The sequence below is a fragment of the Lactuca virosa genome, chromosome 4, assembly GCF_052849685.1.
Source record: "Lactuca virosa cultivar CGN04683 chromosome 4, Lactuca_virosa_CGN04683_v6, whole genome shotgun sequence".
Taxonomy (NCBI): Eukaryota; Viridiplantae; Streptophyta; class Magnoliopsida; order Asterales; family Asteraceae; genus Lactuca; species Lactuca virosa.
The window spans coordinates 23,199,120-23,222,024 of NC_136429.1; the positions used below are offsets into that span (position 1 = coordinate 23,199,120).

Below are 22,905 nucleotides of genomic sequence, written 5' to 3' on the forward strand. Positions count from 1 at the left end.
TTTTTGTTTTTTAATATATATGGCTGCTTATGCTGCTAGATCCAAAAATCACATTTTATTGACATGTAAATCGAGTATATAATAGGCTTTTGACTCAATTTTATTCCTACTGAGAAACATCTTAACTACTTGGAAGGAGTAATCTTACTTGCGTCCTTTAAATGATCATGCTAAAAGCTATCCCTAATTGGCAGTTTCATGTCCTGTCTATAAAATTAAATGTACTAATTTTGTACCATTTATAAATAAAACGGGTTGGTTTTGGTTATATATTATCTATAAAAATCATTAGATTAAAATTAATTTTTTTAATAAAAAGTAGGTTCTCAAAAGATTGAGAATCATCATTCAAAATATATTTAAAATCATCAAACATACACAATCTTGTAGATTGTATTATATAAAGTACAAACATAGAAGATACGGGTCTCGGGCGGATTCAATAGAATCCAAAACCCAAAAATAAATACGAAGTGCGCGCGATTGTATCCCATTTTTCAAACTCAATCCAACGGTTGAGATTCAGTCTTACGTTCTCCCTAACTTGCCCGATTTTTAATCACCCTTTATAATCCCGCCCCCTTCCATTTCTCTCCCCTTTCTGGGCTTCCCCGGTGATCGCAAAGGAATTTTTCTCGTCATTCAAACTCAATCGATCGGTTCTATTTGGTGAATCAATCAATCAGGACGATGTCGAACGAAAAGGAGAGAGAAAATCATGTTTATTTGGCTAAGCTCGCTGAACAAGCCGAGCGTTACGATGGTATCACCTTCATCTCTTGATTTTGTATCTGTTTTTGCGTTTCAACATTGTACATTTGCGTGATATTCCTCTGTTGTTAGATCGGTTCTAAATTTCGTTTTGATTCATGTCTCTGTTCTCATTGGAGTGTATAATTGAATTTAATCGTGAATCTGGCGTAAAATAAATGGATGCATGTATGATCTATTTGTTTTGATTATTTACACGATTTTTTGTCACAAATTGGAAGAATCTTATAACTTACAATGTAATTTTCGCTCACGTTAGTACGTGCCTTGTTCATCGCTAAAATTGTGGTTTTCTGTATGTAGTTATTCCACGTCACGACGGTGGATTTTATGTTCATCTGATTTTTCGAATTTACATGGTGGCAAAATAACAAAACAATGCTGTAGCTTACAGTTGAGAGGAAATTTTAGATTTCTGTTCTATTAAATTTATTGGTTTGTTGTCAATAAAACTCGTAAGTAGGGGTGGCTAATGTATATTTAGTCTCAATTGTACGTGGATCATGCCTGATCTCACAATTGCTTAAATGCTAAAGTTATCCTTGTCATAATTCTCACTTGAAATTGCAGAAATGGTTGAAAGTATGAAGAATGTAGCCAAACTTGATGTTGAACTCACTGTGGAAGAGCGCAACCTTCTTTCAGTAGGATACAAGAATGTGATTGGAGCAAGGAGAGCCTCATGGCGTATCATGTCTTCAATTGAACAGAAAGAGGAATCAAAAGGAAACGAGAGCTATGTCAATCTGATCAAAGGTTATCGCAAAAAGGTTGAAGATGAACTTGCCAAGATTTGCAGTGACATTCTTGCTATCATTGACAAACATCTTGTACCATCTTCAGGCTCAGGAGAAGCTACTGTTTTTTACTACAAAATGTGAGTCATGTTTGTTACTATTCTTTCTTTCTTGAAAAAAAAATCTCATTTTTATTGTGTTTTGATTCATACCAATACAGGAAAGGTGACTACTTCCGTTACCTTGCTGAGTTTAAGACAGATGAAGAAAGAAAGGAAGCTGCAGACCAATCATTGAAGGGCTATGAGGCATGTATTTTTGTATTTATTATCGCAATAATTTCTTTTTTTCTTTATGCAAACGTTTTTGGTTATTAATTTTCCATTTTAGGCTGCTTCCGAGTCTGCAAATAAAGAGCTCCCTTCAACCCACCCAATTCGTCTTGGCCTGGCTCTCAATTTCTCAGTGTTCTACTATGAAATTATGAATTCTCCTGAAAAGTAAAATCAAATGTTTTTTTTCTTCACTTTATTTGAAATTTGCATATGGTGTATGAAATTAAAGTGTTTTATATTATGAAATTACAGGGCATGCCAATTGGCTAAACAAGCTTTTGATGAGGCGATTTCTGAGTTGGACACTTTGAGTGAGGAATCATACAAAGACAGCACCTTGATCATGCAGCTTTTGAGAGATAATCTCACTCTCTGGACTTCTGATTTGCCTGAGGATGGAGGTATTCCATACCCTTCTAATATGCTTTATACCCTAAAAGGCAATGAAGTATCTATACTTAGTTCAATGGAAATGTTTTAATATTAGTGAGATATCCAAATTACCCTTCTACAATGTGTAACCTCATGGGTCTAAGGGGATAAGACACTACCTTTTTCCCCTTCCAAACTCCTGTTAAAATTGTATTTGGAATGTAAGGGTAAAATGGTCTTTTAGACAGACATCATTACCCATTCAGACACTTTGCATATACATGACTTAATGGAAAAGAAAAAAAAAGGAACAACTCTTAAGTGTATGCATCAACAAACACATAGTAATGATAATAAAAAAAGGTAATCTTGGATTGAAGTTATGTCAAAAAGGGAAATGCTGTGTTTTATTTTATTAGTGTTTTATAAATATTATGGATAAAAGAGTTGACATATTTTTTTTACAGGAGAGGAGAATCCGAAAGGTGAAGAAGCTAAATCAGCTGAACCAGAGGTTAGTTAGAATTTAGCAATAGCATTAATAAATATTTTTTTATTAAAGTTTGTGTGTAAATTAAAATATTAAAAAATCGAACTGTTTTGTAGCAGAAGAAGTGATGATGGTAAGGCTTTGAAGTATTAACAAGTTTTGCTTCTTGCAAAGTCTCTTGCTATTTTTTAGAACGGGAATCAGATGCTTTTTGCTTAACTTTTTTTAAGTTTAGTCTCATTGAACTATGCTCATTGATGTTCTTTATGCCATATTTTTCCAATTTTATTTCTTTCTTGTTAATTTCTTTTGTTTTTACGTATCATTATTTATTTATGTGCATGCATACAAATAGAAATCAGAATATAATGGGAAATGATGAAACTGAATAAAATCTAGTTAGGAGAAGCAAACTGAAACCCACCTAGGTGCCAATATATTGAACGAATAAGCCTCACCCAAAGCGCATTCCTTTCCTGCACAAAATGGCATCGCCACTTTTGCAAGAAAGCCAAATTAAAACCTTGAAGACTAAAAGACTACCTATGTAAAGACCACCTTTCTGATCAGAAGCTAACACCAAGTCCCACTTGACCCACTAAATCTTTCTTTGGTCTTGCTTTATCACAAAAAACCGAGCCCTCAACATATTAACTTGTTTTGGCATCTTAAAAATAGACATAAAAAATACCAAGCAACCCAATAACTTACTTTAAAAGCATCTGATGACCACCAATAAAGTTTAATTTTCCAAGCTGAAAGACATGTTTCACATCGATCCAAGATTGGCTTCCAATCCGTGTCGAACCCACAAGAAGACCTAAATAACGTTCTTTGATATAAATTTGATTTTTTTTTTTTTCAAATTTATCAACAAGTCAGAAGCCAGAAGCTAAATAAATACTTAACATGTACATAACGTTCTTTGATATACTGTTTTTAGAGGTAGTTGTATCTTAGTTTTTAAATATATATCAAAATATATCATTTTATTCTAATATTACCTGCCAAATGTTGCACATCATATACGAAAATCTAGAAATTAAGATGTTTGGATGGTGAAAGTTCATCCATCCAAAATCTCCTAACCTTGATGCGACATAGGCCAATTCAATTTTTGATTTCGGTTTTCTAATATTGCAATTGTAAAGACACAGACAAATATATATATCAAAATAACTCTTTGATTGATTGGAAATATAACTTAAAAACCAATTACATATATATATGTGTATATGTCTATGTATGTTGCTGTGTTTTGGTGTGTCTCTCCCTCTTGGTAATACACTGAATATATAGGATTGATAGAATCATTTTAATCCTATAATTAATACACATGAGACCCAACCACTTGTTGGTGTCCCTTACTTTGTTCCAGAAATTGTGTTAGCCTTTTAGGAGTGGAAGACATGGGTGGAGGGAGATGATGACTTAAGATTCCAACAATCACCCCCGAATCTCTAAGTCCTTCTAGAGATTCCCTATCACCGCCAATCTTTAAGTCCTTCTAAAGATGTCTTCAATCCCGATCAAGTCCCGCATTGTCTTGAACTTGGTTCGAGCCAATGGTTTTGTGAGAATGTCTGCCTTTTGTTCTTCACCTGGAATGTACTTCACCTCCACTTGTTCCTTTTCAACACACTTACGAATGAAGTGAAACCTCGTGTGAATGTGTTTGCTTCTTCCGTGAAAAACAGGATTCTTCGTGAGTTCGATAGCTGACTTGTTATCAACTCTTAGGACCACCTTCTCTTGTGCTTTGTTCATGATTTCGCCTAGCAAATCTTGAAGCCATATTGCTTGACATGCAGCCGCAGTTGCAGCCATGAACTCCGCCTCGCAAGATGATAAAGCAACAGTATCTTGCTTTTGAGAACACCATGTTATTGGAGACAACCCATAGTAGAAAATATGACCGGTTGTGCTTCTTCCGTCATCTGGATCAACATTATGACTACTATCACTGTAACCAATTATACGATTTTGTCCCATCCTCTCGTACTTGATTCCGTATCCCGTTGTTCCTCGTAAATACCTTAGGATGTGTTTGATTGCAACACCATGTGATTCTTTTGGATCTTGCATGTATCGACTAACAACTCCAACCGCATATGTCATATCGGGTCTTGTCTGCAAGAGATATCTAAGGCATCCTACCAACTTTCGGTATTGTGTCGGGTCGATTTCGGGTTCATCTTCGGCCTTCGACATTTTGGTTCCTGGATCCATGGGAATGTGGGTCGGATTGCAATCGTGTAAACCGGCTTCTTTTAGAATGCGTCTAGCATACGCTTCTTGGTTTATAGTAATCCCTGATTCTTCTTGTTTGACTTCAATGCCCAGGTAGTAAGTTAATCTTCCAAGATCAGACATCTCGAAGTTCTTGGACATTTCAAATTTGAACCTTTTGATCATGCTTAAATTTGTACATGTGACAAACAAATCATCAACATAGATTGCTAAAATTAGCAAGTTGGATCCTTCGTTCTTCCGGTACACCGATAGTTCTTTCATGCACTTGTGAAATTTCATTCATTTCAAAATCCCATCAAGTTTTGTATTCCATGCTCTCGGTGCTTGTCTAAGACCATATAGTGCTTTTGAAAGACGGTACACCTTGTGCTCGTCGCCTTTCCTTATGTAGCCTTCCGGTTGATACACATAGACGGTTTCTCTCAACTCTCCATGTAAGAAAGCCGTCTTGACATCCAAGTGGTGAAGCTCCCATCCATTGGTAGCGGCTAAGGCAATGAGAAACCATATGGTTTCGATGCGAGCTACCGGAGCAAATACTTCTTGAAAGTCAATACCAGGTTGTTGTACGTACCCTTTAGCAACCAACCTCGCCTTGTGTTTGTTTATGGTGCCATCTGCATTTTTCTTTAGCTTAAACACCCATTTGAGTCCAATGGGCTTCACCCCCATAGGTTTGTTTACGAGAGACCAAGTATTGTTCTTGTTGATTGAATTGATCTCTGTATTCATGGCTTTGACCCACTCTGGTTCTTTCTTCGCCTCTTCAACCGATACCGGCTCGTTATTGGTTGCTAGGAGAAGTTCTTCAATTTCATCAACATAAAGTACATAATCTCGTAATCGAATTGGAAGCACCTTTTGTCTTGTGGGTCTTTGGTTTTGAACATTGTTCACGTTGTTGTTGATCGGACTTGGTTGCTCATTTTCTTGTACCTCCACTCCGTCTTCAATCTCGTGATCCGATTCGTTTGGTTCGTTGTTTACTTCGTTTCCTTGGTTGTTGTTTGCCTTATCTTCCGGTAAATCCCATGGTACTATGAATGATCCTGGTTCTTCATTGTCAGGTGTAGCTTCGTTAACCCAATTCCATCCTTTGGTTTCATTAAAAATAACGTCTCGACTTACGATAATTTTTTGTGTAACCGGGTTAAATAACCGATAGGCTTTTGTACCCGGTTCAGAACCAAGATGAACCAATGGTCTTGATCTTGCATCCAATTTTTTCACGTTTACCGGTTCGACTTTTGCATACGCTAAACACCCAAATATGCGTACGTTCTCCAAATTAGGTTTTCTTTTATACAATTTCTCGTACGGAGTTGTATCACCAAGTACTCTTGTGTAAACACGGTTGATCAAGTTTGTGGAATGTTTTACCGCTTCTCCCCATAGATAGTTTGGAACATGCATCGCCTTCATGATACTTCGTGTCATGTCCATAAGTGTTCTGTTTCTTCGTTCCACAATACCGTTTTGTTGTGGTGAATATGGGGCGGTAAGATGGCGTTTGATTCCATTCATATCACAAAAGGAATTAAACTCGAGCGAAGTAAACTCACCTCCTCGATCACTTCGAAACACCTTTAAAGACTTTCCGAGCTCATTCTCCGCCAAAGCTTTAAATTTTTTGAAGTGTAAAAACGCCTCATTTTTTCTCTTTTAAGAGAAAAATCCACATATACCGTGAAAAATCGTCAATTAGTGTGAAAATGTATCGATTTTGACCCTTCGTTGACGGTGTTATCGGACCACATAAATCACCGTGAACTAGCTCCAATGGTCGTGTTGCTTTGTACGTCGTCATTAATGGAAATGACTTTCTTGTTTGCTTGCCCACCAAACAAGATTCACACAATTGATTTTCACTGTCAAAATGGGGTAACCCTTTGACTAGACCTTTCTTGGACATCTTTTTCATTGACTCGAAATTGATGTGTCCAAGTCTTGCATGCCAGCGCCACGTGTCTTCACTCAGTCTTGTATGAAGGCAAATAGGTACTCCAATAGGCAACTGTATTTTATAAAGGCGATTTGGAGTTCTTTGTACCTTCATTAATAAGCAGTTGTCGGCATCATGCATCGTCAAATAGTTGTCTTTCATCCGAATATCACACCCGGCTTCTGTTGCTTGTCCGAGACTGAAAATATTATTTTTCAAATCTGGAATGAAATAAATCTCCGTTATCAATCGTTGTTGCCCCGATTTTCCTTGGAAAACAATTGAGCCTTTCCCTTTTATTTCGACACACGAATTATCACCGAATTTGACCTTTCCGGTTATTCCTTCGTCGAGTTCGGAGAAAAATGAACGATTTCCCGTCATGTGATTACTTGCCCCGTTGTCCAAATACCACACATCGTTTTCTTGTGAGTTGTATCGAGACGGTATCACCTTCTCTTCGTTCAAAAATACGGTCTCGTGTAAAAATACTGTTTCATCGGCATCATCGTGTTCAGTAAAATTACTTTCTTGGAATTTTTGGGTTCGGTCCGGACATTTGGATGCGTAATGGCCCGATTTATCGCATCTGTAACAAATAATTTTTGACAGATCTTTTTTCGGGTTACGGTTCGAGTCCGAATTAGAATTGGGCTTGTTTTTGGGCTTATAAGGGTTTTGGGCCGAACTGGGCCGGTTTCCTCTTGGGCCTGACCCACTGGGTCCTGCTGACCCGGATCCTCCACCCGACCCGGATCTGTTCCGATTAACCCCCCCCACCTTCACCCGATTTCGCCCATTTCCCCTTCGACTCTGTCGATCCACCTGAAGAGCCACAGCCACCGCCGCTGCTCGAGCTACCACTCGATCTCGAGGCAAACAATACCTTCGCCCCTCCTTCTCCGCTGTCATCCGCCTCCCTTATTCTTTCCTCGTACGCCTTCACACGTCCGACTACGTCCTCGAAGCCAACGAATTTCAGATCAAGCACCTGCTCGAGGGATGCCACCAGATGGATGAATCGCCTGGGAACAACCTTCAAAAGCTTCTTCACAAGCTTCGACTCGTCAATTGTTTCACCAAGTGAGGCAGATTTCGAAGCCAAACCGGAGAGTTTTCCGGCGAACGATTCAATTGACTCTGTCTCGATCATTCTCAACCGATCGAAATCGGTGTTTAATGTTTGCAGTCTCGCCTCCTTTACCCTATCAGCTCCGACGTATCGAGCTTTAATCGATTCCCACAGGGTTTTTGATTCATCGACATCTCCTATTTGCATGATTAGGGCTTCGGGGATTGCCTGATACAATAGCCCCATTGCCAGGTTATTCTTTTCATCATTTTTTTCTTCTCCTGGATCGATTATGGTCCAGGCTTTATGAATTCTGAGTACGACTTTCATACGCAGGGACCATACGGTGTAATTTGTGGAATTCAACATCGGGCAAGCCACAGTGGTTGTTCCGACCTCCTTGAGTTTCACCGGAGCCGGACTAGCATCACCACCTTCTCCTTCTTTTTCTGACATCTCTTTTACTGGTGTCCTTCTTGATCACCAGGTATGAATTCAAGCCCCTGTTCTTGAGCTCTGATACTAATTCTAATATTGCAATTGTAAAGACACAGACAAATATATATATCAAAATAACTCTTTGATTGATTGGAAATATAACTTAAAAACCAATTACATATATATATATGTGTATATGTCTATGTATGTTGCTGTGTTTTGGTGTGTCTCTCCCTCTTGGTAATACACTGAATATATAGGATTGATAGAATCATTTTAATCCTATAATTAATACACATGAGACCCAACCACTTGTTGGTGTCCCTTACTTTGTTCCAGAAATTGTGTTAGCCTTTTAGGAGTGGAAGACATGGGTGGAGGGAGATGATGACTTAAGATTCCAACAGGTTTCATCTCTCTTGAAACTCTAAACACAAAGAATGAAACTTTTCCGTTCCACATATTTAAAAAAAAATTATTTAAAATATGTAAATATTTAAAACTAATTCAAAATAAATAAAACTAAAATTCAAAATAACATTTCGTTAAAAAATCACATTACTACAAACCTGCTAGTTATGTGTTTCGTTTCTGAATCGAACAATCTGTAAGGTCACACTTTATAATCTGATGAGTCAAACACTTTATACGCTGACGACCAGTGTCAGCGCCGGCGCTAGCGCCGGTGCCTCAAGACCTTATCAGCGTCAGCGTGAAGTTAATAATCTTATGTAATATTTGTATATTAGACAGTTATAGAAATATGTATAGAATAGATAGCAAATTCGATATCTTGGTGATAATGATCAGTTCTTAGTTCTTATTATAGATTACATACAATCCCTTGATTGAAGGGATTTACTAGAATAGTTGTGTGTGTGTGTGTGTATATATATATATATATATATATATATATATATATATATATATATATATATATGCTTAGGTTATTCTATTCAAAGTAATTATTGTGTTATTGTATGCATAACTGTGAGCCAATCAATTTTACTTATTTTAAGAAAGTGATTAATATATATTATTGAATTAAATGTAATTGAAAAATATCATCTAATTTAATTACAAGGGTATTTTAGTCAATTAATATAGATTTAATAAAGGAAAATTGCATATTTTAAGGGATCATAGATTCTATTAATTTTAAAAATCCGATTTTACGAATTATAATTATTTTAATTCGGACATTCTGACAGAATATGTTTATTTATTTAATTATTTATTCAAAAATAAAAATATTTTTGAACCATAAATAATAAAAATATTCTTGAACCTATTTCTTGATCATGACTTTAAGAACTTCTTGTAGAATAACAAATTCTTGAACAATCAATTGAAGAATAAAAACAAAAGATACATTATTTCTTATAGAATACGGGTAACAATTGTTAAGAATTACATTTATTGTTAAAGAATAAAACTAAAAAAACTTTCAAAACGGGAAAGAAAACATCAAAATCTAACAACGACTAATACATTCTAAAAGAATAATGTGGTCCGTTTCAATTTTGTGGTCCGTTCTTCAAGCATCAACTTCTGTGATTCCAACAGAACTGGAATTCGTGATTCCATTCCAACAGAATTGGAATACGTGATTCCATTCCAATGGAATTAGAATCTCACCAATATCATCCATTGAATCATCTACATAAACATACTTGATACCTTTTCAAAATTCAACCTTGTCAAGATCCTGCACTGTCCACATAAATGAAGTGTTAAATCAGAAAAAAAAACATAAATTGAAATATGAATCAGACCATTTGAATCAATCCCTTTGCTGCATCAATCAGACCATTTGAAAGAAACACGATGATCTCCATATCACTCAAAACCCCCAAATTCCACTTGAATTGGAATTATAAAGTTGAGTTATCGATTCCTGTAACAAACAAAAACGGAAGGAAAAAACCCTAAGTGAAAATTAACTCGAACAGAGCTTCATGTTACTTCATTATATCAAAAATCGAATCTAACCAAACATCGATTCACTCGAATACGAAGCTCGAAAGAAAAATAATTCAATCAAACAAGTAAAGCAATAAACCTCGTAACCAACAGAGAAACTCGAACTGGACAAAAAATGGATCATCGGAAGAGAAAAAAACGCTGACTAAAGAAAAGAGAGTAAGCTAACCTGATTGGTAGAAGTTGGTTGATTGATTTGAACAGAAATCGATGGATCAAAGGAAGTAAGAAGTGTAGATCGGAAGAGGGATTAGGGTTCGTAATCAGAATCTTTTCGTTGGAAGGATGGTGAAAGTCAGGGGCGATGGTGGGGTATTGGTATTGGAGTACGTTGCCGTTTCAAAAAAAAAGATATAAAACCTGGAGAAATTAGGGTTAAAAGTCAATACCATGATTATAGGGATTATTTTTGGAAGTTGTTAATCATATTACTAAATTACCCTTATTTATTTATTAGATTATTTAAATTTTTTTTAAATTTTGATTGGCCCACATTTATGCATACGATAACACAATAATTACTTTAAACACCTGAACCTATCTCTCTCTCTCTCTATATATATATATATATATATATATATATATATATATATATATATATATATATATATATATATATATATATATATATATTCAACATTAGGGTGAAACCCTAATGTATGTCTTGGTGACTGTCTTTGTGACCTTCGTTCTTTTGGTGAGAACACCCATTTCTTGGTGAAAGACATCTTTATGATTACACATGTTCTTTATTTTCATGTTTAAACTTTGTTTAGTTAGTTTGTTCTTTGTTGATTATACTCGAAGTGTATCCGATCGATACAAACCTTCAATTAGTATCAGAGCAGGTTTTTGATACACTTAAATAATTATGTCGACCTCTTATAATCCCAAATCGTCTTCTCTTAACAAGATCCCCCCCCCCCTTCGATGAGCAAAATTTTACCATGTGGAAAACTAAGACTGGTTTTTCTTGAAACCATGGATTATGAGATGCTTAACATTGTTGAGAAGGGTCCTCATGTTCCTATGTATCAACCTATGGTTAACAACGCTCATGTTGGTCCCTTGAAGCAAAAGCCAAAGACTAGTTATGACAATGATGACAGGAGGCTTCTCAGTCTTGATGTGAAAGCTAGGGCAGCCATAGGAAACTCTCTTCCCTACCATGTGTATCATTTAGTTCAAAACTGTGAATTAGCTCAAGAGATGATGGAGACGATGACGGTGGCTTATGAAGACACTGTAGAAGTTCAAGCTACGACCATCAACAACCTCAATCGGAGATATGAGCATTTTTTTGCTCAGCTAGATGAATCTCTAACTCAAACATTTAACATGTTTAATTGTTTAGTGAATGATGTGCGCAGGTTGGGAGTCGCCAAACATTCTTCTCAGTTAGTTTTTAAATTATTGGATTCCTTTGGAAAAAGTTGGGAACATCATGTTGATGTTCTTAAAAACAGTGAGAGGATTAATCTCATAGATCTCAACTCCATGTTTGGAAATCTAAGAAATTACCTTCGTAAAGACATCATGAAGGACTCAAGAAAAGAAAAGTCTGTAGCTTTGGTTTCTCGGAAGGAGGCAATGAATCTCATCAGTGACTCAGATGACTTTGATCAGGGTGAAGTGAGTAGTGAAGAAATTATTGACGAACTTATTGCCAACGCTACACTTATTGTCAAACGTTACGAAGAAAGCAGATCAAATGAAGTCTGAAGAGCTTAGTTTAAGGGAGGTAGTTCAGCAGGGAGATCTACTTCAGAGAAAGGAAACTCAGGTAGCTGTTTTAATTGTGGAAGCCCTGACCATTTTGCCAAAGACTGCAAAAAGAAGAAAGAAGCTCAAAGCCCAGAGAGTTATGAAGTCTTGTACAAGAAGTTGTTGGCCCATATGAAGAAAGAGAATATATCTCTTCCAAAAGCATTCATTGCAAATCAAGAGGATTATGAGGAATGGGTGGAAGAAGAGGAAACATCTGAAGATGAGGGGCTAAATGTTAAGGGTCTTATGGCTCTTATCAAAGACTCCCCTGATGGTGATCTAAACATGTGTAACTCCGATACCTCTCAAGCTGTCCAAGAATCGAGTCAGAATCTAGAACATACTTGGTTCCTTGACAGTGGGTGCTCTAGACACATGACCAGTCTCAAGTCCCTCTTAATAGATTTTATGGAGAAAGATGGTTTGATTGTGGTTTTTGGTGACAATAATGAAGGAACAGTCATGGGCGTTGGAACATTTGAGTGCAGAGCGTTCAAGATGAAGAATGTGTTCAATGTCAAGGGCCTGAAAAACAATCTTATTTCCATCAGTCAACTTTGTGACACTGGTTTCAAAGTTCTCTTTGATTGCAGTGAAGGGAAGGTTATTGACTCAAAGAACAAAATTGTGATCACTGCAGTTAGTGACAACAACATTTATATGCTTTCATTTTACTTGTGTTAGACAATGCTAATTTATGGCTTTAACATTATGCTCCGCTACCTTCAAATTTCTGAACATAAGCTGCTAAGATTTTAGTTTACTTTCGCTTCAAAATTTCTGTTTAACTTTTATTTTACCAAAAAAGTATACATTGTACATTTTGCTACTAACATTGCCAATGTGTGTTCTTCTCTCTCACCTTCTATATCTCATGATCTTTCGTGTATCAAATGAGGAAATAGTTATAGAGAAAATAAGGAAGAAGATGATTATTTGCATCTGTGTATCGAATGAGGGAGTAGTTACAAAGAAAATGAGATATAGAAGAAGATGAGTATTGTATATGTGTATCAAATTAAGGAATTGATCGTGTCGATAAATGTCATTAATTGTGCAATAAATGCATCAGTTAGAAAAATTCAAACCAAGGGCCAAAACTGTCAAGCTTAGCAAAAATGAGGGTTACACAAGCCCGAGTTTTTGGTGTTGCATTCATGTCCGCAGGTCGCGCCCATGCACAAGTTCGATTAATTTGGCCTATGAAATCTTCACACCCCCTACGCACAGGTATGAGTTGGAGTGAAAACCATAGACACAAGCTTTTAAGCCTATCATACATCCAAGCTTATAAACTCACTTGAGTATGAGTTTTCTACAAATGTGAGACTCATTCCATCGCCCACCTCTCTTGCTAACTTCTATTCTCAAATACCTAACTTTAAGTATCGATATCTCATTCACATATACTCCATTTTGGACATACGATATACCGTTTTGAAGCTCTTACGAAGAAGAACGCAACCCGACTTAGAGTTAATGATATATACAACATATGTATATATTTATATATGTCAAAAGTTAGTAAAAATATACATATTTATACTAAAATTTCCAACAAAACCATTATTTTTAGATACTTTTCATATATTTTTTAAAGAAAATATGCAAAATTCCGAATTTTATATATTTCTTTTTGTTATTTACACAAAAGAAGAAAAAATTGACAAAATACGATGCAATTTTAAGTCTTCTATTCTTTTTCTCCTAAAACTTGATAGAACTTTGGTGACACAACATAGTCGTGCAACCATCGACTTCCACTACATCTACTTTATAACTTTATTTTCTATTTTAAACGTTATTTGTCAGAAGAAGCCAAATGTTTATTATGAAATAACAATTAGGTAACTGTGTTTTCCTATCTTTTAACTACACATTTAATTAACAAATTAATCATTCGAATAGGTTCTATCTATAACAAAGTTATGTAATGTACAAATAATGGAAAAGACAAGGTAATTTTGAGCGATACACAAAATCATATAACACTTGTTTTTGGAGCATAGAAAAAGAAAAGCTCAGTAAGAAAACACACAAGTGCATTTGTTGTTGATGCTCTTTTGGATCGATAAGGATTAAGTTGATAGACGATTTTGATAAAGTGGAGATTACGCATGCTACTTTTGAGCCATACACAAAATCATTTCTTCCGATCTTGATGGAGATTGAGGGCAAAAATTGGTATTCTCATTGAAAAAAAAAACAAAAAACAAAACAAAACAAAAACAAACAGGGGATGATTCTTTTCCCTAAACAAATCAAACATACAATTTTTCATTCCGGCTTAATTAGTCATTCCATTCGCACGTACATTACGCCCTGCCAAACGCCCCCTTAGTGAATTACAATATCCAACCTAATTCATCACAATATTATTTCCTTATATTGTTCTTCTATTGGTCTAGTGGCGTTAGTAGAAGTCTGGTTTTGATTAATCATATTAGAGTTATACAAAACGATGTAATTATTGTAATTTTGAGTAAAAACAAGTTATTAATAAAAGTTATTTTAAGTATGTAAAAAGAAAAACACATGCAAGTGGTTTAATAATTTTATATATATTTTGAAAGTGAACTTTGGTACTTGTTTAGCTCCATCTCATGTTAGGATTTAGGTTGAAAAAGGGTCAATAGCAATTTTATTTGGTAATATTTATGATTTGATTATATTGTACTTTCTTATGTAATATTAGATATTTAATATTGTTTTAATGACTATATATTAGGTATTTCGAAAAGTTTATGATAGTTATTTTTCTAATAAATCAATGTGTTATATGAGATATAACTATTACAAGCGTGTAATTTGTCGTGTCTTGCTTGATAGATCAATTAAAATTAAGAGCATCTTTGCCTTTTCACAAATATTATGATTATTTATTTGTCAACTATTAACATAAATAATGGCGGGATATTGTCTATTAAATTCAATTATAAGTTCACTCAAGTAAAGATTGCTCTTTGGGATCAGCCAAGGAAAACTTCATTAAATGGATATGTAATTATAAAATTCCTATTTTGTTTGGAAATAAATATAAAAATATATAAACACCATGTCACCTCCTAAGCATGTTTCTTGGCGTCTTGTTTTAGGCTCCAAGTACGTCAGTTTCCAAAAAAAAATATACGGGGTGTGTTTTTTAAAAAATAACTGTATTGGAATCTCGAATATATAGCTTTTATTTTATAGAAGTGTTTAAAATATATAATTTTACATAAAAATATCGTTAGAAGATAACTCAAATAGATATTGGATTGAAACATTTTGTTTTAAAATAAGAAATTTAAATTTTTTATTTTCAAACGATTTAGTTTTTAGTTCGATTTTTTTTAGAAGTTAACTAAAATCTTTTGAAATCTGTACAACTATATAAACAGTTCCTTTCTTAAATTTCAAAGAAAAGAAACATCTAGATTGATTTATTTAGATAAAAATAAAGTTGCTGCTATTATAATTAATAATTATATAATTTTATTGTATTAAGTATTAACACCCTACTTTAGTAGATTCATACAAAATTCTCCTTTGGCTTTGTTGTCATTATCGCTAAAAAAGATGAACAATAAAGAAGTTTTTGCGACAAGCAAATAACTCCCCCAGAATCCCGTTCCTTCTCAAATTCATTCAAAAATTTGTTCCATTGATACAAACAAATAACAACTCTCAATCTCTCTGTTATATCCGCCATTAATCAAATCCCCAATAACCGACCTTGAATCTAACGTTTAATCAAACAGCTCTTCTTCTTTTGTCCAATAAATCGTTTTCCAAAACCCTCTTTTGATCCTCCGTTTCTGGGGTTAAATCAAATAGTCCTAGCTTTTGATTTTCAATTTTGTTTACGAAAATCATGGCTTCAATGATGTCGCATTTGTCTCTCCACCATGCAAAACCCTTTAACTTTAGCAATTCCTCAAGGAGAACATCACCTACTTTAGCTCTACGTACAAGTCAACCGATTGTTCTTTCGCTCAGAAACTCACCGGAGAAGGTACCAGCCGAGTTCTCTGGTAAGCATTTGAGATTTTCCGGCTGGGATCAACTCCTGCGACGGCGGGGTTCGGTTCAAATTCCGGTGGTAAAAGCCGCAGCAGCGGCGGATGGTGATGATCAGGAAATCGAGATTTCTGAGGGGTTTGTAAAAATCTGTATCTTTGAAGTTTGAATTTCATATTTCTTTTTTTTTTTTAAAGAAAAAGACAATATAGAAAACTGTTGTGTTTAACAGAGGGTATTTTTGTAAATTGACGTCAGGTTGAAAATAGCTGAAGCTCCCAAGAGCTTCGCTGAAAGATTCCCAGCTCCTCTTGTTACGGGATTCTTTTTCTTTACTTGGTAAGTTGAGCAACATTTTTTTTGTACGTTATTAGTCCTAAAAATAGAATAAATGAATAATTCTAGTTTAATTGCATTTGTTACTTAGTATATTAGTACAAGTTAAATTAGATCTTAACTTAAAAGGTGACTGATTTTGCAAAATTTGTTTATGAAGGTACTTTTTGAATGTTATATTTAACATACTCAACAAAAAAGTCTACAACTACTTCCCATATCCATAGTAAGTTCATCTTTTACCATTTTCCCCATAATTATGCCAAAAAGAACCATAAAATTTATATGCCCACTATTACAAAGTTCATTTCTTTGATTTTCAGCTTTGTTTCAGTTGTACATCTTCTTGTTGGTGTTACATATTGTCTCATCAGTTGGTCCATTGGTCTTCCTAAACGTGCAGTGAGTTTCATCTGTTTGCTTTTAATATTGTGTTTGACATGTATTAGACTGAGACTGAAATAAAACTGCGATTTTTTTCTGTCTCATCTAAAAAGATGAAACAATATTGGAAAATATTAAAATGTCATCCTAGCCGTTATCAATAAAAATAGTCTATGTTCTATTGAGTTCAGTCTCATGCAACAAAAGATATAAATACCCTTCTAACTTTTATCTTTAGAGAAAATTACAAATTTAGCCAAATACATTAATTACTTCGTAGAAAATAACAAAAAAAAAAAAACACAAATTACAAAAATAGCCCTTAAAATCGCAGATGGATTAAACCCATCTGCGACTTTGCCATTCCATCTGCGATTTTGTGAAGTCCATCCGCGATTTCGTGGGATCTAGTATAAAAACGTTTTTTTTTCTTCATTTTTCACTCTCTTTCTTGGAGAAACTCTCTCTCTCTCTCTCTCTCTGCGATTTCCTTACAGCTATCATGGATGATATCATGGACGATTTCTTTAGAGATGTTTTAAACAAATTTTCCAAAAAAATAATAACAAGAATAATAATTTATTGAAAAAGTTTATATATAATAAGATTGTTTTGTAGTCAAACCTATCAATTTCAAAATTAAAAAAAAAATCAAAAAATCGCATTTCAAAAGGAAAGGAAATCGCAGATGGACATGATCCATCTGCGATTTTAGGCTAAAAAAAGAGTATATATACAGCGAAAAAAAAAAAATACCAACTGCGAACGTACAAGTGGCTAAAGCACATCTGTGGTTTAGCCACTTGTACGTTCGCAGATGGCATGGCGAAATCGCAGATGGATTATACCCATCTATTTTAGTGGCTAATAATATAATTTTGATTTTTTTTTTTGACTATTTTTCACAAAATAATTAATGTATTATACCCATCTTTATCTTTATTTTATCTTTATGTATTTCAGCCGATCAATAAGGATCTCCTTGGAGTCCTGACTCCGGTTGCAGCTTGTCATGCTCTCGGACACGTCATGTCCAATGTATCATTCGCTGCTGTCGCCGTGTCTTTTACACATACAATCAAAGGTAAAGTGCGCACACACACAGTCACCGAGTCGACTCAGTGACTCGTTTCATTGAGTCAACTAGGTTAAAACGAGTCAGGAAATTAACAACCCGAGTTAGTTAGTATTAGTATGTATGATACTTATTACACTGGTATGATATGATTGTGAACAGCTTTGGAGCCATTCTTCAGTGCTGCAGCTTCTCAGTTTGTTTTAGGGCACCAGATTCCCTTTTCACTATGGCTGTCGTTGGCCCCTGTTGTTCTAGGTATATCTGTTTTTTACTATTATCTGTTTGTTTAATTAACTTTAACGAAAAGAAGTAGAAATTTTAATGATTTAATGACATAAATCTTTTAGGTGTATCAATGGCCTCATTGACCGAACTTTCTTTCAACTGGCTTGGATTCACAAGCGCCATGATTTCTAACATTTCTTTCACTTACAGAAGCATATATTCAAAGAAAGCCATGGTAACATCGATATTTTGTTAATTATAATCAGCCAATTATCTCGAATATTAACCAATTATAAATCCGTTTGGTTTTTATTTGACAGACAGGAATGGATAGCACGAATGTGTATGCTTACATTTCGATAATCGCACTTTTATTTTGCCTCCCGCCAGCAATACTTGTAAGATAACTTATTATGTTGTTCATACTCGTTTTCTTCTTTTCTTGATTTAAGAATAATTGGGATTTTGTGTTTTTTTTTTCTTTTTTAGATAGAAGGACCTAAATTGATGCAATACGGGTTTAGGGACGCAATAGCCAAAGTTGGAATGGTTAAGTTCGTATCCGATTTGTTCTGGATCGGAATGTTCTATCATCTATACAACCAGGTAAAACAAAACATATGATTTGGATGAGATTGTGTTTGTGTAGGTCTTTTGCACAAATAAACAAATTGAATGTCAATTTTCATTATTAGGGTTTTGGGTGATTAATTATTTGTTTTCCTTGTGTGTCAAGATTGCAACCAACACTTTGGAGAGGGTTGCGCCGCTTACGCACGCTGTAGGAAACGTGTTGAAGCGTGTGTTCGTGATTGGTTTCTCCATCATTGTATTTGGTAATTGATCTACATTACAAATACACCATGTTTGATTGAAAAACAATCCGGCTTTTTTGTTTCTTTTTCTGAAATTTTCAAATTGCAGGGAATAGGATTTCAACACAAACCGGAATTGGGACTGCAATCGCCATTGCTGGTGTTGCAATGTATTCCTTGATCAAAGCCAACCTTGAAGAACAGAAAAAGGTATAAATCTTTACCTTCATCTTTGCAATATGTAGCAAAATGGGGCCAAAATCGGTTTCGGGTACTTCAACTTTAACATGGATTCATGAAACGGGTTTTATTTCAACCCAAAGCTAAATATTGTAATTTTACTTAATTGACCCATGAATAATGCACTTTAGGAAGTTGTAAAACTTGATTTAGAAGACTTTTATCTTTCAACTCGTTTGACTCGTTCTTTTTAGATAAGGGCATTTCCAAGTTCCAACCCAATAAGAAGTTCCATTTTTATGTTAAATTGCTCCAATCCAACACCCACTGTTACACAAATATGGTATTTTTAAAGTTTCACTTGTACAAAATACAACTTGATTCTTAACCTTTAATTTATTCATTTTTAGTTGCTTGTGATGCTATATTATAGATTAAGTTTGATATAAATATATTATGTACGTTTAGTTGCTAATAAATGTAGGGGTTGCTTCTGAAAACCGATAAAAGTTTGAAAAGAAAAAAGATATACATAGAATATATTTTTGATGTTAAAAAGGTGTAATGAGTTGTAGAGGATTATAATTTGAACCAAATCTTACAATTTTTTTTGTCAATTTGGGGGAAAACCTGGTGTATTGGTTTGGAGATGATTTAAATCTTTTAATATTTTTACACTTGATTATTTTATTAGCAATGAAGTACAACCGAAATTGGACTCATTTTCTCATAAATACGTTAACATTTCCCCCTCTAAACCTTACAATGAATTTGTGTATATGTTCAGAAGACTGCAGAGAAGGCAAAGACATCCTAAAAGTGTATGCATACGGACTAATTAAGCAGAAAATTGTCCTATTTCTGCAGGATTGAAGCATTCAAATTGTTTTGAAACTTCATATTTCTTGATTTTGTGTTTTAATTTGTTAAATAGTTGGATGGATGGTATAGGGGAAAATAAGCCCCATTCTTGAAAATTGGCAAAATTTGTTCGAGATTAAGAGGGAAAAGAAAAGGTTTTCTAAGTTGTAGCTCTTGAAGGGGAAAAACCGACGAAAGATTGACACATTTAAAAAAAATGAATGAAATTATTAAAAGAATTGGTTTAGAGTAAATTAATATGTTTGGTTTCTTATTTGGATTTGTGATCATGTAAATTTGTGTATTGAACTATTCCACATGTTTGTTAAAACTTAAAATGAAAATTTTCAAATTATTGGTACAAAAGGATTCCCACATGTTTTTATGTATAAAGATTCTTATTGTGTAGCCAATTAGTTATTGCTTACTATAAAAAGAGTAAATGTTATTTTTGAACGATTTTATCAACCAATCTTGTAACTAACATGGAAGAAGTAAAATAACCATAATTGATACAGTTGGCATATAATTATAACTTTTGATGATCTAGAAAAATTATTTAAATCATATAATTTAACATTAAAATCTTGTGTGAGTGCCGCAGGGGTATCTTCTGTCAATTTAGATACCTATGTAGAATTTTGGGGCAAGAAATGTAAGAAAAAAACGTCTGGGGGCTGAAATGCAATTTATAACTTATTTTTACATCAGTATGGCCCAAATTTAGTTCCAGCCCAATTCATGAGCTTAGCAAATCCAGTATAAGTGCACCAAGGTGTCATCGTTCGAATATTTTCATATAGAATTTCGGATTAATTCGGACACAAATTCTATATGATATATCCGGATATTTAAATATCTAATTAACAAATTTAGTAATATGGATGGTTGTCTTCATGAAATCTAGAAATTGAAAAATACGATTAGGTCAAATTGGTTGTCTCCATGAAATTGAAATTTATATTTGAAAATTCTAAAATGGTGTCCCCCTCAATGTCATTATCATCTACTTTGGTCGTTGGTGGTGATATGAAGCTTCTTCTCAATGGAAGAATTCCTCAACGGGTGGTAGAAGCAGACCTTCAAACGAAACACAATTTTGCAACATTTCAAAGATAAGAGAAAGTGGATTTCAAACCTAACATAAAAGTTTTGACGATTAGTAAATCGTGGGTCGTGGAAGCTAGAATCAGAAATGTAGTTCTCTTTTCATCCACCAAGCCAAAATATCAATGCTTTTAAATTTCTTTCCACTAAAACGGGCTTAAAAGTTTGATGACATATAATTTTTGTTAATTCGCTACTCAAGGCCGAAGTTCGATGGCGTTTACTCAACTTCTCCATTAAAGTATTATAAAGTTTGTGATTCACAATCTGGGTACTTTTAGGTAATTACTCTGTCTCCCCTTCCTCATATGATCATCTGTTGGATTAGTTAGTTGACTATATTTTGTTGCAAGATGGTGAAATAACTTTTGTGATGGTTGGATTTGGGCTATATGTAAATTCGTTTCTATTTTTGAAATTATGGTTCCTACACCACCAACATTTATAGTAGGATTTAAGACAACAATACAAAGAAAAGTGAAATGTATATCTTTAATGTATTTTAAACATTTTAGTTTCATAATGGCAATCATGTAAAAGAAAAGTAATACCATTACTTGACATTTTGTATTAGGATAATTTTTTGTTATTAAAAGATTTTGAATGAAGAGTAAAGTGCTTGAAAAGTAATAGGCACTTTCTTCTTTTAAAAACTTATAATATTGACAACTTCAACGAGGATAATAACATCATGTAAAATAATAAGTGAGGTTAGGTTGGCTGTATTAATAAGGACTTTTGACTTAAATGAGCATCGAAGTACAAATCATTACAATTAAGCTATTGAACATTCAGTTTTGTTCTCATTCCCTTTTATGACCTTCTACTTAGGTTGTGTGTGTTATCTCAATGACTTTTGACTTAAATAATCATATTCAAGTTACATAAACGTCATCATTTTTTCATCTAAATTCAAATCGTCACCATTTAGTCATTTACCAAATGTTCTTACATCAAGATAACGATGTGATTCAATGGCTCATCTCTTTTACTTATCTCTGGCGCCAGGGACGGAACACAAGCATCAAAAGTGAGGGGGCCGGAACCAAACTTCAAGAGAAAAACATATAAACAAATTTTTTTTGTTCAAACTTCAAACAACTAACTATTTTGATTTACCTACAAAAGTCATTATTATAATTTAATGAAAATACAAAAATAATTAACAGTAAAAAATATACAGAATCTAACAATTAACATATACATTTAAAAAACAAAAATATCCTAATTCATGTTTGCATTTTGGTAAGATTTTTATACTAGTCGTTTGTTTTAACAATTCAATAACTTATAACTTGACCAACATTAAAAAATAATAAACTATTATTGCAGCTTTTTTATTACTTTTACAGTTGTCTAGTTAGTTTCAATAATTATATCACATCTAGAAAGAGAGATAGAAAAAAGAGAAAGATAAAAGAAATTAGAAAGAGAAAAGTGAGAAAGACTTACTGTTAAGCCCGGTGATGAGAAGATGTCGGAGAAGGGAAACAAGCAAACAAAGGTCAGCACAAATCTATCGGAGAGGAAGCACCGGCTGCTAAGGTCGTTGGTTAGAGTAGCAGTCGGCAAACGGCGGAGACGAGTGACAGACACCGCATGTAGGTGATGAAGATAAAGCGGAGAGAGAGGGATTGTTGCATTCCGACAGCCGCAGTAGTGGTGATATGATCTCGTGAGCAAGGTTTTTTTTTTTATGGCGGCATATTTCTTTAGTTTAGGGTTTATAGTTTCTCAAAGATTTGAGTTTATAAATTGTA

The 22,905-nt window shown here is 34.2% G+C and overlaps 2 protein-coding genes across 4 annotated transcripts; both read left to right on the forward strand.

Annotated features, from left to right (window-relative positions):
* The first annotated feature begins 545 nt into the window (after nucleotides 1–545).
* Nucleotides 546–3,008, forward strand: LOC145103668 (14-3-3-like protein GF14 iota). 2 transcript variants are annotated; one of them, XM_079040953.1, is made up of 7 exons: nucleotides 546–763; nucleotides 1,342–1,648; nucleotides 1,729–1,816; nucleotides 1,899–2,008; nucleotides 2,096–2,244; nucleotides 2,683–2,729; nucleotides 2,822–3,008. In XM_079040953.1, exons 1-7 carry the CDS (start codon nucleotides 691–693, stop codon nucleotides 2,831–2,833), a joined length of 786 nt encoding a protein of 261 aa, XP_078897079.1. In that variant the 5' UTR covers nucleotides 546–690; the 3' UTR covers nucleotides 2,834–3,008. The 2 variants fall into 2 exon arrangements, with proteins under 2 accessions (XP_078897079.1, XP_078897080.1); XM_079040954.1 differs by having other exon boundaries at nucleotides 547–763; nucleotides 2,825–3,008.
* A 12,691-nt stretch (nucleotides 3,009–15,699) lies between these two features.
* LOC145103672 (triose phosphate/phosphate translocator, chloroplastic-like) lies at nucleotides 15,700–20,292 on the forward strand. Of its 2 annotated transcripts, none has more exons than XM_079040959.1 (12): nucleotides 15,700–16,297; nucleotides 16,418–16,498; nucleotides 16,656–16,721; nucleotides 16,819–16,897; nucleotides 17,843–17,963; nucleotides 18,117–18,212; nucleotides 18,305–18,417; nucleotides 18,503–18,580; nucleotides 18,672–18,788; nucleotides 18,919–19,018; nucleotides 19,107–19,207; nucleotides 19,965–20,292. In XM_079040959.1, exons 1-12 carry the CDS (start codon nucleotides 16,014–16,016, stop codon nucleotides 19,992–19,994), a joined length of 1,266 nt encoding a protein of 421 aa, XP_078897085.1. In that variant the 5' UTR covers nucleotides 15,700–16,013; the 3' UTR covers nucleotides 19,995–20,292. The 2 variants fall into 2 exon arrangements, with proteins under 2 accessions (XP_078897085.1, XP_078897086.1); XM_079040960.1 differs by having other exon boundaries at nucleotides 19,968–20,292.
* Nucleotides 20,293–22,905: the final 2,613 nt, after the last annotated feature.